At 43.5% G+C, this 17,291-nt stretch overlaps 1 protein-coding gene across 5 annotated transcripts in view; it reads left to right on the forward strand.

Moving 5' to 3' along the window:
* The window catches only part of PLCE1 (phospholipase C epsilon 1), a 362,610-nt gene extending 346,101 nt beyond the window's left edge, over nucleotides 1-16,509 (forward strand). For 3 of the 5 annotated variants that reach the window (XM_079793644.1, XM_079793643.1, XM_079793645.1), the window contains 5 exons: nucleotides 2,488-2,697; nucleotides 6,160-6,318; nucleotides 7,989-8,207; nucleotides 8,510-8,712; nucleotides 14,093-16,508. In XM_079793644.1, coding sequence (XP_079649770.1) covers nucleotides 2,488-2,697; nucleotides 6,160-6,318; nucleotides 7,989-8,207; nucleotides 8,510-8,689 — 768 coding nt within the window. In that variant the 3' untranslated portion in view covers nucleotides 8,690-8,712; nucleotides 14,093-16,508. Of the gene's footprint in view, nucleotides 1-2,487; nucleotides 2,698-6,159; nucleotides 6,319-7,988; nucleotides 8,208-8,509; nucleotides 8,713-14,092 lie in introns of all 5 variants that reach the window. The other 2 variants (XM_079793646.1, XM_079793647.1) reach the window with 2 other exon arrangements.
* The last annotated feature ends 782 nt before the right edge of the window (nucleotides 16,510-17,291 follow it).

A 17,291-nucleotide genomic window follows, 5' to 3' on the forward strand; every position in this document is an offset into this window, starting at 1 on the left:
ATCATGACCTTTAAAGTTATACCCCTCTAGTGGTACGAAGAGGCATGGAGGTCCCAAAACAAGAGGATGAGAGCCTGTTAACCCAACCCCCATAGCAGAACTGGCCTAAGTCCCCTCGTGCTGGGCTTCTGCCCTGGATCCCTGGGGGTCTTGGTGGCCTTGTGCCAGCAGAGACAATGCCCCTCGGGAGGACTTGTAAGAGGGAGAGCCAGACACAAGGAGCAGCATCCTGAGTGGGAGGCAGCCCCTCAGAAGAGCAAGGCAGGCCCATGTGCAACTCCTGTTCTCTTCTCACTAGAAGCACCACTCCTGTGCTTCACTCTCTGTCTCCATGCCCCCTAGTATCCTTGCAGACTCTTTCATCCTCCGCCCATTTCAGAATCCCTTCTTCTCCTTGGAGGTAGGCCGAGGGGAGCTGTGACCAAGGGACCAACTGTGGAGCCCCCTCTGAAGTTAGGGCACATGATGAAATGCCACTGCGATCATGAAATGGTTGGGGCTTAAAAACCCAGTGAACCACACATACTAAGTGTTAATAAGTAGTTCAGTCCTTTGAGGGGAAGTCTCTATGGACAGGCCAACTTTCCCCCAAGATCTTATAATTGACTTAGACTCAGAGAAAACAGCTCCCTTGTCAAATGTCATAGACTCTTTAACAGAAACTATTCCCAAGTTGGGGTTGTTTTGGGAGTTTTGTTTTTTAAATCAATCAGTCTATGAACTTTAGTGTCTGCTGTCGCAAAGCACTGTTGGGGTTTTGGGGACTCTATAAAATATGAAGTTATAAAGCAAGGAGACATTTCCAGGGACCACCCATAAAAAGCAGCCCATTGCTTTATTGTCCCCCCCCCACTCCCCCCCTATAAAGCAGCACTGAGGAGGGAGGCACTGCTCCCGGCTCCTAGGAGCCTTGCGTCCTGAATTGTTCCTGTGGTGGTTGTTGCCTTGCCCCCGGGAATCCAGAACCCAGCACCCGTCCCCAACCAAGGGCTCGGGGGAAGGGAGCAGCCTTTCTGAGACTCTTCTGCCCCCTCCATCCTCAGTTCATGCTGTTCCTCCAAGTGAGACGCAGCAGCAACAGGTGTTGAGGAGAAAGGTGTTGGCTTCACCAGGCCCGATGGTGGCAGCCTTCTCTTGGCACCCACTCTGCGTTGAGCCTTTTGTCAGGAACCTGTACAATGTGAGTGTGAAAGGGTTCGTCAGCAAGAGGAACTGCAGTGATGGCTCAAGGCTATTGAGTTCTCATGCTGTGCCCACGCTCTGCTTTATAGACAGTGTCTCAATCATACAACAAATCATAAAATTAAGAGGTTGTACTGTGGAAGCAGAAAAGTAATTTTCCTCCCACCTCCTAAGTTCTCCTGGCTAGGCCTATAATCAAATTAACATCAGACCAATTAACAGGAGAAAATAACCAATCTTATCACGTATGCACACACGGGGGTTCTATAAGAATATGAGACCAGAGGACGGAGGGGACAGTGAGGTTTATATGCCATCGTGAGCTAAGGAGAAGGAAGGTTGAAGTTTGGGATTTCAAAGGGCAGGAGGGCAATCCACATGGAGGTGGAAAAGCCAGTGTTGGATAGAGAAGTGTTTGCTGGGCCATCTTTACCAATGGGACACAGAGCGGACTTGCTAGGCTCCTCCCCATCACACCTAGTTCATATTAAACTGTAGTTCTCTACGCTGATACCTTCCTCCTGGAGCACAGCCTCTGTCTAAATTCTTTTAGGCAGTAAGGGGGAAGGTTGAAGGTTCTCTCTGAGTTTTTTTGTTTTATTTCTTGAAAATAACCAGTCTAAAATAATCAGTCTCCCAAAAATCACATTTGGGGGAGGCACATTCTGCTTCCCCTCAGTACTCTTCCTGTTCCCCCTTTATTGAGGGGGACTGAATCTCTAACAGGTTAAAGATCCTGCCCAGCACCTCGCAGCCAGTAAGTATTGAAGGCGGACCTCGGACTCAGTCTGCCTGGCTCTCCAGCCTTGTCTCGGTCACGCTGTTTGACTGCCCGGGTCAGTAGCCAACGAAGAAAACGGGCCTCTAGACACACAGTTAAGACTTCATTGGAAGGAGAATTCCCAGGAACGTGGGTCAGAATAGAGTCAACAACGATGGAGAGTTTGTTCTTGGTAAAAGCTGGACTGGGTTCCTTATCCTTGGTCCCCTGTGTTGCAAGATTACAAAGAGGTAAATTCGTAGATTTACAAACCTAAAGTTTTTCATTCGGTAGGAGCTCTCACTCCAGCAAGTGGGAAAAATAGTTACGCTGTCTGGGAATGATGAGTACATTGTGTTGTTGCCCAGAATGCACATAAACAATTCTTTTTGGGCTTGAGAGAATTCTTAGACCTTCCAAAGAGAATTATGCAACACTCCAGAGTAGGTTTCGCTTATAAATTACACATCAAAGCTGGGCCCCATGGAAACAGGCTTGTTTTGAATTACAGTTTTTTGCTAAATGTGCCTTTGCTTTATCTTTAGATTCTGACCACTGAACAAGACACCAAACCTATTGCCGCAGACTACTTTTTGATGGAAGAAAAATATTTTATATCTAAAGAAAAGAATGAATGCAGAAAACAACCGTTCCAGAGGGCCATTGGTCCCGAGGAGGAGATTGTGCAGATTTTAAGCAGCTGGTTTCCAGAAGAGGGCTATGTTGGCAGGATTGTCTTAAAAACCCAGCAGGAAGTAAGTGTGTCTGGGTGCAGCCTACATGGTAACAGCTCTGTGTGTAATTCACCACCCGCCACTGGCCAACTCCCTCAAAATCAGAATTTCTTCTAATTCCCACCTGATTTCTATTCTTCTTCTGAAGTATATGTGGAGAAATGAGTTTATTCTTTTGCACATCTTCAGAATGTTATCTCTAAGTTACAGAAATTCAGCCTAAAGGTCATCCCTTCTAAAACAAAGCGAGCAAGAACTCAGTGGATTCCTTATGCATGTCGTCAGCTGTTTCGTCGGCTGTTTTATTTGTATGTGTGAGAAAACATTGTCATGGGGGTCACAGAACTGGGTAATTCGAGGCCTGTAGGCATTGTTCTACATTTTGGGGTTGGTTGTGTTCCTATTAGTGCCTATTTAAGTTGTAGCTAATAAATGGCTCAGCACTTATAACTAAAACAACAGTATTTTTTTTAAAAAAAAATATTCTGTCACTTCACATAAAGTAAGAATAATCTCTCAGCTTTGATCAGAACTCATACTAAATATCATTATGTTCACTGATACTCCCGCGATAGTTCCCGAGAAGGAAACAGCACAGCTCCAACTCCAGGCTGGTTGGCTTCTGTTGGGGTTTGTTAATGGAGCCTTTTTTTTCTTTTTTCTTTTTTCCTTGAATAAACCGATAGAAGCCCAGTAACTTCCTGCCCGGTGCACAAAATTCGTGCACGGGTAGGGTCCCTAGGCCTGGCCAGCGATCAGGGTTGATCAGAGCCTTCCTTCCGGCTGCCGGCTGGGGCCTTCCTTCATTTTGTGCCGCCCCCCTGGTGATCAGCGCACATCATAGTGAGCAATCGAACTCCCAGTCGCCCAGTCGAACTCCCAAGGGGACACTTTGCATATTAGCCTTTTATATATATAGATGTCATATGAAATACCACCTAGCCCCCCTTTCCAATTGGTTAGATATATCATAATCAATGCCATCACATATCATGCAGCAAAATCTCTAGGAATTAACAAAATGTAATGGCCACAGTCTTTGAAGTGGAGGAAAAGAGTTGTAGAACAGTATATGTAGTAAAGGACAATCTCATTTTAGGTAATAAACATAGACAATAACTCTCCCCACCAGCCCTTAATAGAATGAATGGAGTCCAAAAACTTCAGTCATGTAAATTTCATGACTGCAAGGTTAATGCAATGATTGGGGCAAGCCTGTGTGGGTGGCTGGCAATTCCTTTCTGGTCCTGGCTACAGTTTGGCGCCATCTGGTGGCAGTTACCCATTTGATTTTAATATTCATGGGGACAATTCTGGGTCCTGTGTGGCTGATTTTAACTTCCAGGATAGTGACAGTGGTCTTGGGTTCTGGCCAGTTAGCACCATTTCAGTGGCCTGGTCTGAGGAGATTCGGCTTGGAGAGTGCTGGGGGTTGGGGAACTCCATGCCAAACCCTCCCTCCCGGAGATGGGTTGCCTACTGTTACTTGCTTTGCCTCGCCTTCCCCTCCCTGCCGCTCCCTGCAGAAGATAACTGTAAACTACCCTCTTTGTTAGTGGGACTAACAAAGAACAGGAGTCATTTGACAATCATATTATATTTAAACTCACATAATTCCAGGGTTTCCGTCTATCTGTCTATTCACATATACAAAAATATATTTGTATAGCCATAGCAGATGTTTAGAACATATGACCTAACAACAGTGCGTTTTTGTGGGTTTTGTGGAAAATGAGATGGGAGAGAGAAGGAAAAAGGGTGACAGTGGGAAAAGTTTGCCTTTTTATTGCTGTGTTTCTCTACTATAGATGTATCTAACTATATAGGTAATATATATAACTAGAGGCCCGGTGCACGAAATTCATGCAAGGGTGTGTGTGTCCCTCAGCCCAGCCTGCACCCTCTCCAATCTGGGATCCCTCTCACAATCCAGGACTGCTGGCTCCCAACTGCTCGCCTGCCTGCCTTCCTGATTGCCCCTAACCGCTTCTGCCTGCCAGCCTGATCACCCCCTAACCACTCCCCTGACAGACTGATTGATGCCTAACTGCTCCCCTGCCAGCCTGTTTGCCCCTAACTGCCCTCCCCTGTAGGCCTGGTCCCCCCAACTGCCCTCCCTTGCAGGCCTGGTCCCTCCCAACTGCCCTCCCCTGCTGGCCATCTTGTGGCGGTCATCTTGTGTTCACATGGGGGCAGCCATCTTGTGTGTTGGAGTGACGGTAAATTTGCATATTACTCTTTTATTAGATAGGATAGAGGTCTGGTGCACGGGTGGGGGGCAGCTGGTTTTCCCTAAAGGGTGTTCCGAATCAGGGTGGGGGGTTCCCTTGGGGTGTGGGGTGGCCTGGGTGAGGGGCCTGTGGTGGTTTGCAGGCCGGCCACACCCCCCGGCGACCCAAGCAGAGGCCCTGGTATCTGAGATTTATTTATCTTCTATAATTGAAACTGTAGCCTTGAGCGGAGCCAAGCCTTCTGCTTGCTCCGAGGCTGCAGCCATTTTTGTTGGGATTTATTTATCTTCTATAATTGAAACTTTGTAGCCTGAGTGGAGGCCTGGGCGGGCCAGGGTGTGCGGAAAGCTTGGCTTCCTCCATTGCCAGGGAAACCCAAGCCTCCTGCTTGCTCCATGGCCGCAGCCATCTTGGTTGGGTTAATTTGCATATTCGCTCCTGATTGGCTGGTGGGCGTGGCTTGTGGATGTCATGGAGTGATGGTTAATTTGCATATCACTCTTTTATTAGATAGGATTATATATGTAAAATTCACTGGAAGGCAATTTGCCAAAAGCCAATCAACCTGATAACTATCATGAGTATTGAGTATTTTGTTGATATTCATGTTTTTTTAAGAAATCAAATCTTCATTTTTATTTTATTTTTAAATTTTATTTTTAATTACAGTTTATTTTCAGTGTTATTTTATATTACTTTCAGGTGTGCAGCATAGTTGTTAGACAATCATATACTTTATTTACAAAGTGTTGATATTCATTTCAGTGTGACTTACCTCCAGCCATCGTTTCCACCTTTCACTGTGGATTTTGTTCATTTAAGCTGAATGTCAGTTTCATGCTTCACATTTTAGATGTCTAGCATTTCTTAAATGCTCACGTTCTATGCGAGAGTGGGGGGGCTTTCTCTTATTTGGCTTTTGGTAATTGGCAAAATGGTATATTGTCTTTTTACAAACTTACCTACAGTTGACTTGGGCTCCTAATCCACAGCTAATAGGAGCAGATCTACTAGCTTGTTCTAGGCCAGACCTTATCAGTCTGTCTACCTCAGCAGAAACAGTACTTCTTTTTGTCTAAGACATGTATGTCCTTCTAGAATAATTTATGAAATATTAACTAGCATATCAACTAGGAAGCTAAGAAGTTATTTCCACATTACCATGATGCATTTCACATTTTTGTTCAAAGTTTCTTTCCTTACTCTACAACATCTCACCATTTACTCACTCTTTTCTTCTCTTTTAATATAGAACCTAGAAGAGAAAAGCATTGTTCAAGATGACAGAGAGGTGATCTTGAGCTCGGAGGAGGAGAGTTTCTTTGTCCAAGTGCACGACGTTTCTCCAGAGCAGCCGCGGACCGTCATCAAAGCGCCGCGCGTCAGCACCGCACAGGATGTCATTCAGCAGGTGGGAGCCCTCCCCCACCTCAGGCCTGTCCTCCGTGTACATTTATTGGGACAAGTCAGATGCCAGCCAATTCTATGAATGAAGTTCCTAGACCAGTGGAGACCTACAAAGGGAGAGTGGGAAATAATAGTTCGTTCCTTCAACAGATACTTACCTAGTATCTACCATGAGTCAGGCCCTGGGTGAAGCACTGGTGATAATGTTGTAGGATGTGGCTCTGCAGAGTAATAATTTCATTGTCCTAGAAATGCCTAAGCTAATAACAAATGGCCATCGTCAAAGGGCAAGTAGAAGGCCTACTCTGACCCTCTCCCACCTCTAGGTCATGCTTCCCTGTGTCCATGGTTTCAGAAACTGTATTTCCTTCCTTTAAAGCCTTGTCATGGTTTGCATTCATCAAACACCCTTGAGAAGTAGGATAGTATAATGGTGGACGGCACAGGCTCTGGGTTAAAAAGCTTGAGGTTCCAACCCCAGCTCTACCTCTTACTAGCTCTGAGATCTTGGGCAAGTTATTTAACCGTCTGTGCCTTAGTTACAGGCAGTTATGCTTAAAAAAGACACTCTGATTTGTAGCATTTGTTGATTTCTGTTGTGTGAAAGCTCCCACCATGTCTGATTTTACTAGCCTGTTCCATCTGGCTCCAATATACCACCAAGTGGTAAGTTACCACTTAGATAACATGGTGATAGCATAATAGTATTTTGCTGACAGAGTTGTTGTGAAGATTAAGTCAGTAATATATGTAAACTGTACAATGTCTAGCACATGGCAAGCACGATTTAAGTGCTACTCGCTATTATTGCCTGGTAATTTGGTTGGTATAGACTTTGAACTTAGCTTCTTTTGTTGACCTTTGTGCCCCCAAAGTATCTGGGACATAGTAGGCCCTCACTAAACATTTGATGATTGAATAAATGCATAAATGAAAGATAATCTTGCACGAAATGAGAAGTGAAGCCAACTAAGTTCTAAAATGCCTTAACATCCAAGATTCTGTGGTGAAGAGGCAGCCCAGGGGGACAGGGAGACGTCTGAGGGCCAGGGTTCTGTCCCTCGCTGTCGCACGACCTTCATGTCTAGGAGCTTTGGTTTCATGCACACAATCTGTTTCCAGTCTTTATTCTATTGCTTCTTTGCTGCTCATCCTCTGGAATCTGCATAAGTTCTTTGTCTGAAAGGGGGTGGGTGGGGGGAAATACTGACTAAACATGGAGTGTTGTGAAGCTAAACCATAATGTGGGAAAGCATGTCATACGCTACAGCGATACAAATGGAAAGTGAGGAGTACGATAACATGATCTGAAAGATCCCCGTCGTCTCTAAAAGCCTGTGACAGTTTGCCACCTTCAAGGTTTTTTTTGTTTTGTTTTGTTTTTAAATATATTTTATTGATTTTTACAGAGAGGAAGGGAGAAGGATAGAGAATTAGAAACATTGATGAGAGAGAAACATCTATCAGCTGCCTCCCGCACACCCGCAACTGGGGATGTGCCCACAACCAAGGTACATGCTCTTGACTGGAATCGAACCTGGGACCCTTCAGTCCGCAGGCCGACGCTCTATCCACTGAGCCAAACCAGCTAGGGCCACCTTCGAGTTTCATTCATAATGAATGCAGGAGTTGGAGACACTGTCCTTATCCAGTTGATCGTAACTTACCTTTCAGACCTTATGCAAAGCCAAGTACTCCTACAGCATCCTGAGCAACCCCAACCCGAACGACTATGTGCTTTTGGAAGAGGTGGTGAAAGACACAGCCAACAAGAAGTCTTCTACCCCCAAGTCCTCCCAGCGGGTCCTTTTGGATCAGGAGTGTGTGTTTCAAGCCCAAAGCAAGTGGAAAGGTGCAGGAAAATTCATCCTTAAGCTAAAGGAGCAGGTGCAGGTAAACTTCAAGGTTATTTTACTCTCTTCACCAGTTATTTGATCTTCATAACTAATTCGTAATCAAACTTGGGAGATGGCGAAATCTAGGAGAAAGTCAAGAAATTTACAGGGAGAATGTTGTTTGGCTTTGTTTTCACTGCAGGGAAAGAAATGTGTTCCCCTCTGTGGTTAAGCAATCCTGAGAGGGAAGGCCCTCAGTCATTGACGGGGAAGAGAAGAGGGCCCTTTCTGATATACTGTCACGTGATTGAGGATGCCAGCTTTAACTTAACACCAATGGAGGGTTCTTTCTTCCCATAGGCATCCCGAGAAGACAAGAGAAAAGGCATTTCTTTTGCAAGTGAATTCAAGAAGTTCACCAAGTCAACTAAACAGCCCCGCGGACTCACATCACCTTCTCAGGTCTTGGCCTCAGAAAGTGTCCAAAACAAAGAGGAGAGACCTGTGGGTGGCAGTGACGCGATGGACTATCGACAGTGACCATGGGCAGCAAGTTTAACCAGGTACACTACGTCTTTGCACCATTCTGAACCAGGGACCCACTTACACTACTTTGTAAGGCATAATCTGTACTGTATCTTTTATCTTTTCTTTTTTTTTTTTCTTTTTTTTTTTTTAATGAATCTTTATTGTTCAGATTACAATTGTTTCTCCTTTTTCCCCCCATATCTCCCACCACCCAGTTCCCACCCCCCCTCTGCCCTTACCTCCCCCCCACTGTCCTTATCCATAGGTGTATGATTTTTGTCCAGTCTCTTCCCATACCCCCCACACAGACACCCCTTTCCCCCTGAGAATTATCAATCCATTCCCATTCTATGCCTCTGATTCTATTAAGTTCACCAGTTTATTCTGTTCCTCAGATTTTTAATTCACTTGACTTTTAGATTCACTTGTTGATAGATATGTATTTGTTGTTCATAATTTTTATCTTTCTTCTTCTTTTTCCTCTTTTTAAAGAATACCTTTCAGCATTTCATATAATACTGGTTTGGTGGTTATGAACTCCTTTAGCTTTTTCTTATCTGTGAAGCTCTTTATCTGCCCTTCAATTCTGAATGATAGCTTTGCTGGGTAGAGTAATCTTGGTTGTAGGTTCCTGCTATTCATCACTTTGAATATTTCTTGCCACTCCCGTCTGGCCTGCATGGTTTCTGTTGAGAAATTAGCTGATAATCGTATGGGAGCTCCCTTGTAGGTAACTAACTGTTTTTCTCTTGCTGCTTGTAAGATTCTCTCTTTGTCTTTTGCCCTTGGCATTTTAATTATGATGTGTCTTGGTGTGGTCCTCTTTGGATTCCTCTTGTTTGGGGTTCTGTGTGCTTCCTGGACTTGTAAGTCTATTTCTTTCATCAGGTGGGGGAAGTTTTCATTCATTATTTCTTCAAATAGGTTTTCAGCATCTTGCTCTCTCTCTTCTTCTGGCACCCCCATAATTCTGATGTTGGTTCGCTTGAAGTTGTCCCAGAGGCTTCTTACACTATCTTCAACTTTCTGAATTCTCTTCTCTTCATACTTCTCTGGAGCAGTGTCCTTGGCCTCTTTGTATTCCAAATCTTTGAGTTGATGCTTGCGATCCTCTAGTCTGCTGTTGGGTCTCTGTATAATATTTTTTATCTCAGTCAGTGTATGTTTAATTTCTAGTTGGTCCTTTTTCATATCTTCGAGGGTCTCATTGAATTTATCGGCCTTTTCCATGAAATTCTTGAAAAACCTTATAACCGTGGTTTTGAACTCTATGTCCAGTCGCTTGTTCTCCTCCATTTCTTTGGTTTGTGATCTGTTTCCTTGCCTCCTCATTTCGCTGCTTCCCTGAATTGGTAGGGTAGCTTTGTGTACTAGATGTCCTATTGGTTCAATGAGTCAGCCTCTCAGTTACTTGAGGTGGACACTCTTGGTGTACCCTTGTGTACTGTGTGCCCCCCAGCAGGAGCTACAGCAAGAACTAGTTTTCTCCTCCTTTGCTTGGGCGGTTTTGGAGCAGTCTGACTGGAGCTGCAGTTTATTTGGTTAAGCTGCCACAGAACAGGCCATTTATATGCAAAAGCCGCTGTGTGGAGCCTGGGCAGGTTTGTAGAATGTGCGGGGCGGGGTCTCAGGGCTGGGCGGGGTCTCAGGGCGTCACTAGGCTGGGGCGTGGCCAACGGCAATGGCTGGCGTCAGCCGTCTCTGCCTTTCCACGTTTCCAAGTCCCTGCGCCCCGCGTTCCAGCGCAGTAAAACAATGATTGCTGGGCGCACCTCTGCAAAAAAGTCACTCTCACTTTCTGACCCGATGGCCGAGAGTCCAGCTTTTCCCCGTAGGTGTCTGGGTCCCCCTCGAGTCCCCAGAAACTGGGTTTCAGAGTGATCGGGAGCTTGTCTCCCTGCGGGTTGAAGAAAAACCGCGCGCCCAGTCGCCCGCCGCCAGCCTGATTCGCGCGCCTCCGTACCTCAGCTTTTCAGCGTTTGTGCTCCTTTCTCTCCTTAGTTGTAAATCTTCCACTCAGCCAGCTTTCCCGTGGTTCTGGGTGGTAGACGTTTTGTCTTTTAGTTGTATTTTTGAAATTGTTGTTCGAGGCAGCAGATTAGTTGTTTAACCATGCCGCCATCTTGGTTCCTCCCCCTAATATCTCTTTTATCTTTTCCACATGGAGGTGTCCCCTGCAGGAGGGAGGAATGGTACCACAAGAGGAAAAGGGCTCTGAAGATAAACAGACCTTCAGAAATTATCATTGTAGACCTCCTTTAAAAAAAAAAAAAGAAAAAATATATATATATTGATTTCAGAGAGGAACGGAGAAGAGAGAGATAGAAACATCAATGAGAGAGATACGTTGATTGGCTGCCTCCTGCACGCCCCCTATTGGGGATCAAGCTTGCAACTTAGGCTTGTGCCCTGACCAGGAATCAAACCTGGGACCTCTTGGTCCATGGGACGACACTCAATCCACTAAGCTACACCAGCCGGGCAGACCTCCTTATTTTATATAGAACTCAACAAAGGGTCTAAGAGGACAGTCAATTTTCCCAAACTACATCAGCCATGTTTCATCAGACATAGAATTGTTTTAATTATTGGCCACTCAGACACTCTTGAGGGGCTGCTGTGAGTCATTCAGCTTTCCTTCCTTTGGCTGTCTAGTTTTATGTTATTCTAACTGAGGTTTGATTTGACCTCAACAAACTCAACTTCTTCTGCCTCATTTAAAAACTTAAACTCTGGCATTCGGGATGTGATGATTAAAAAGAAAGCAAAATAACATAACAGCCTCCATCTTGCAACGGCAGTAAATTACACCCTCGGTTGCCAGCAAACTGTGTGGTATTCACATGCAGAGTATCTTTCATTCTATCTTAAAACAAATTATTTATATGGAACCTGAATTTTTTTTAAAAAAAAGAAGCATATGAGGAAACCAAACATAGATTTCTTCTCTTAACTTAGTTTCCTCATGAACCGGAGGGATAGTCAAAGCCGACTGCTCACCTGTTGGGTTGTGGTTCTCAGAGTTAAAATTCACCAGAGTCCACATGAAGGCACTGCTGCTTGTACCGCCAGGCTCCCTGGTCCGTCTCCATCACAATCAGGACCTTCTTATATTAAATTGTAGGCGCTCACAGTTGGCCTCTCGAGACAAGGCCAACTTTGATGTGTAACAGCCCAAAAGAAAGCCTGACACAGGGAGCCCATGTTTCTACATTTAAGGACCAACTCCTACAATAATTGGCGCCTCATACCACTTACAGAGCTCTTTCAAAACCGCAGACAAGGCCAAATACAGGAAACCTCTCCCTCCAGAACATCTGCCTACCCCGCTATTCCCAGGGAGTCGGGATTGTTCCGGTTAAGCAAAGACTCATTGGGAAGAAATCTCAGAAGGATGGCAGCAGTCCGTATCCATAGCGTCAGATAACGGCGGATGTGCACAGAACAGTAAAGCTCTGGGCTGTCCCATTTCCTGTTGAGATACAGTTGGTATCCCAATTGTTTAAAAGTTCCGGACTCACTTCCTTTTCTGTCATAATCAGAGCCAAGTGAGCTTTAGGACTAAAGCACCCATGTTGAACGCCCCATACTTTTAGAAAGTGACTCACTGTGGTAGTGGGTCTTGGAGATGGCCCTAAGGCAGTGATGGCGAACCTATGACACGCGTGTCAGCACTTACACGCGCAGCCATTTCTGATGACACACGGCCGCATGCCGAGGATGAAACATTTGCTGCTCCTGAGGATGAAACATTTGCGACTAGAGTCTTGGAGTTAGTTTTTTCCTCAAAAGTGACACACTACCCGAGTTATGCTCAGTTTTTTGGCGAAGTTTGACACACCAAGCTCAAAAGGTTGCCCATCACTGCCCTAAGGACAGATCAAAATTTAAAATACTGGGCCTTGGCCAGTTGCTCGGTTTGTCATGATGCACCAAGGTTGCGGGTTCGATCCTTTGTCAGGGCACACACAAGAATCAACCAGTGAATGCATAAATAAGTGGAACAACAAATCTCTCTCTCTCTCTCTCTCTCTCTCTCTCTCTCCCTCTCTCTCTCTCTCTCTTTCTCTCTCTCTCTGTCTTCCTCTCCCTTCCTCTCTCTCTCTAAAAATCAATCAATAAAATTTTATACTGTTTTCTGTATATCAAGAAGTTAGCAACAAATAAATCATAGGTGTGATGTTATACATACCTCTCTATTGTAACCTCCGTAACGATACAGCTGAATTACACTCTGCACATAAGAGCCCTCATGCTACAAGATTACATTAAGTACCTAAGGATACAACTCCACTAGAAATTTGACTTAAAAATGACATGCTTGGCTGATCAATGATTCTCTCTCATCGTTGATGTTTCTATCTCTCTCCCCCTCTCCCTTCCTCTCTGAAATCAATATATATATATTTAAAAATGACATGCTTGCATTCTAACAGGTTTGGCTCAGTGGATAGAGCCCCAACCTGCGGACCAAGGGGTCCCAGGTTCAATTCTGGTCAAGGGTAGGTTCCTCAGTTGCAGGCTCCTCCCCGGCCCAGGCCCTGGTCAGGGTGTGGGCAGGAGGCAACCAATCAATGTGTTTCACATTGATATTTCTCTCTGTCTTTCCCTTTCTCTTCCACTCTCTCTAAATATCAATCGAAAAAATATTCTCGGGTAAGGATTTTAAAAAAAAATGATGTGCTTGCTATAATGAGCATTACTAATTGCTCCTATTTTAGGAGAGTAGGGAGGGTGGTGGTTTAGATAAATGTCTTTGGACTCCGTTTTCAGCAGACATTCAGAATCATTCAGTTGACCGCAGCTTTGCTTGAACGTGGGGAAGCTTCTCTTTAAAACCTGCCATCGGTGCCCCCATGGGAATCTGTCCCACGTTATGAACTCCTTTACAAATGGTGCTTCCAAGCAAGAGCACTTGTGAAAAGGGAAGGGCCTTTCTGTCTGTTCTCATCAGAAAACAAGCTTCGTATTTTCAATGCGTTCTGCTGACATATTTCATGTTTGTCCTGAAATTTTCCTCTCTCAAGTGTCAAGAGTTACCCCTTAATAAATACTCTGAGAATTTTTAAACGAGTAATTATTTACCTTACTCTTATCCGAAGTAATAAATACAGTTGTTGAAGGAATTTCACCTTTTAAAAAAAGTTGAACAGTTTGATTGTGATTTAAAAAAAAAAGAAAGAAAGAAAAATCTTTCTGAAGAATATGGTGCTCCAGGACAGAAAAAGTCTCATGTTCCACCTCCTGGGGACATCACGTTATAACACTGAGTGTTTCAGACGTAGTCTCTCCCCCAAACACAGCCACCAGAGCCGCGGGTTTCTGTTGAACCCTGCACGCTTGCTGCACTGTAAATGCTTCTGCTCCTCCGTTTACAATATAGTTACTAACACGCCTCTGGATGCAACTTCACAGGTGAAGACCTTTTGGCAAGAAGTTAAAATCAAGTCAAGAATGAGCGTGGTGGGAAAATATACATTTTCCTTGCTTTCATTCAACTTAAACTGGAAACTGATGATTTCTGGACCGAAGCTTTCATCACACACGATGTGAGGTCCACACGGAGGACAAGCGAAATGGCACGGGGCTGGCTGCCAACCCTTTTCCTGATGAAGGAAGCAAAGAAGCCCAGGAGATAGTCGTTGTAGAAATGTCAACAGTTGTTAAAAAGGAAACAAAAACAACCATGACTAAGCTTGCAATAACTGACTCAGAACAGGGGTCAGCAAACTTTATCTGCAAAGGGCCATATAGTAAATATGTTGAGCTCTATGGGCCATATGGTCTCTGTTGCAACAACGTAGCTTGGCTGAAATCATCAAAAGTAGCCATAGGCAATACATCCACGAATGAGGGTGGCTGGGCTCCAGGAACACTATTTACAGACACTGAAATGAATTTCATGTAATTTCATATGTCACACATGTTCCTCTTTTTTCTCAATCACTTAAAAATGTAAAAGCTATTCAAGAGCCGTACAAAAACAGGTGGCCGGCTGGATTGGGCCCCAGGCCATAGTTTGCTGAACTTGGAAAACTGGGAACAAGAGGCGCGGAGGTCTGAAAACAAGCAAGCTAGTGTAGTCATGCATTTTATGCCTGAGAATTGGAAGCTTGGGGGCATTGCAAATGTAAATATGTCCTATAAGATTCATTAAAGAGGAATTCAACTTAGTTTCCACAGTGTACCATAATGTACTCTTCTTTAGGATTGCTTTTTACATATAGAATGATGTTGGGGTTTTTAAAAGTTTATTGCTTGTATATTCACAGATTATTCCACTTTTAGTTTTCACAGAATTTATTTAGAATGATGTGTAATTTAATATCTACTGAGTTGTGACGTCTTATGAAGAAACTTAACCATTTTTTAAAGCAAGAGTAGATTGAGTTGGTGTTTAAATTTATTTATTTTGCAAGGTTTGTACTGACACTGTACTTACATATTTATTATACATAGCTTTCTTGATATCGCTTATGAATTAGAAATATTAGTGAATCTATCTCACTATTTGAAGACAAACCTCCTAAAGAGAAAATGTATGCTCTGAATACCTGAAGTAGTCCAGAATTTCATGTTTAAAAAGCTTCATTTTCCTTTCTGATTAACTGAAGAGCTATTGACCCACATCATACTTGCCACTTAATGTAAATTATTTTTTAAAACTTGCTGTATAAAACTATCATATAAGTGTAAAGGTTGCTTATTCTTGGTGTGGAGCAAATTACAACTTTTAAAATGAAATGTGTGTTCCTCTAAAGTAAAATCCAAATTTTATCTTTCTATTGATACTAAAATTTGACATTTTTCTTCAAATTATAAAACACACTAAAAACCCTAAACTTTGCTTTGAGGATTTTTTTAACCCATTATGAAAAAGAATAAAACAACCTCAAATCCTTCACGTATTCTAGAAACAGAAGTGTTAAAAATATACTGTACAGCTTTCATGTTATGGGCTGTTCTTACTGACTGAGCCTTCACATCAGCAGAACCTCGTCTGCTGATCGGCAGAATTCAGGCTGTTGCAGTTTGATGTCGTTTGCGCAGACGTACAGGTTTCTTTTTAAATCAAATAATCAGTCTATAACAAATGCACAGTGCTGTCCGTTTTTTTTAAATATTCCAGAAATACTTTATCAAGCTTCTATAAATTAATAGGCGTTTTTCCCCTCTGGTTCGGCCTCCCATTTATTGAAAACTGAGTTACTGGCCTCACTGGCTAGAGTTGAATAAAACGGCAGAGTAATAAAATGAGAAGCAAAACTAAAACTAGTCTCCCTAGGTTTCCTATTTGGCCTTGACTCTCTTTAAGCACCACCCCACCCCAGTCCACAACCTTTAACATAGTTGATTTGGCGGCAGCACAAAATCGGACACACCATGAGACTGAGCACGAGACTGGGTTCCAGCCAGAGAGTGAACCGGCCTAGGGCCTGTGCTGCAATTCAACTTGGTTGTTCATTCCATTTTGAGGTAGAAGCACATACTCTATTGTATCGAGTCGTTGGGATTTTAGGAAGGTACATTGTTCAAAAATGTAAAAGGTCGCCTGGCTGGTGTGGCTCATTTGGTTGAATGTCATCCTGTGCACACAGAGGTCACTGGTTTAATTCCAGGTTGTGGGCTCAATCCCCAGTAGGGGGCGTGCAGGAGGCAGCCGATTGTTTCTCTTTCGTATGGATGTTTCTCTACCTCTTCCTTCTCTCTCTAAAATTCAATAAAAACATCTTTTTTAAAAAATGTAAAATGTCTCCTCTACTATTAAAACTAACCAGCACAGTCCTAACCGGTTTGGCTCAGTGGATAGAGCGTCAGCCTGCAGACTCAAGGGTCCCAGGTTTGATTCCAGTCAAGGGCATGTACCTTGGTTGCAGGCACATAGCCAGTAGGGAGTGTGCAGGAGGCAGCTGATCGATGTTTCTAACTCTCTATCCCTCTCCCTTCCTCTCTGTAAAAAAATCAATAAAATATATATTTTAAAAAAAACTAACCAGCACATACCTGGTGTTTGCCAAAAACATGAATTTTTTATTGATGACTTATCTGAACTATACAGCTATATTAGTATACCAAGTGAAACTATCCTATTATGTAGAATGCATCTAAAATAGCCACACAGACTATACCCATTACCACTTCATACTTTCCAGACTACTAAAAATTTCAGTACAAACTTGTATCAGTAAAGTTGTTATGGAAAAGAATCCAAATATGCAAGCTGGGTTTATTATAAAATTTGTGGGAGAAATATTTGAAGTTGCTTCACTAAAAACAAAAGGAAAGGAGAATGAATTCAGTCACTCTGTTAGGTGGCACCAACTTTAAAGAAAATCTATAGCTGGCAAGAAAGGATTCGAGTAGAAATCCACTATGATCTGAGATGCTGGGAGAAATAACTTCCTCTGTCACCATCAGGAATTGGTTGCTTTGCAAAAAGTAAAATTGTACAAGGGTGGTAAGGAATTGAGGGTAAATTTGCATAAATCTGTAGGAAGTGACACTTGAGGCAGGAAGTGTCCTCTTGAGGGACACCTCTTTTCATGTCATCCTTAGTGAGTATCAGTTACTTATAAAGATTGTCCAGGTGGGGGTAAATATGGGGTCTAGACTT

Source organism: Cnephaeus nilssonii (genome assembly GCF_951640355.1).
Source record: "Cnephaeus nilssonii genome assembly, chromosome: 16".
Taxonomy (NCBI): Eukaryota; Metazoa; Chordata; class Mammalia; order Chiroptera; family Vespertilionidae; genus Cnephaeus; species Cnephaeus nilssonii.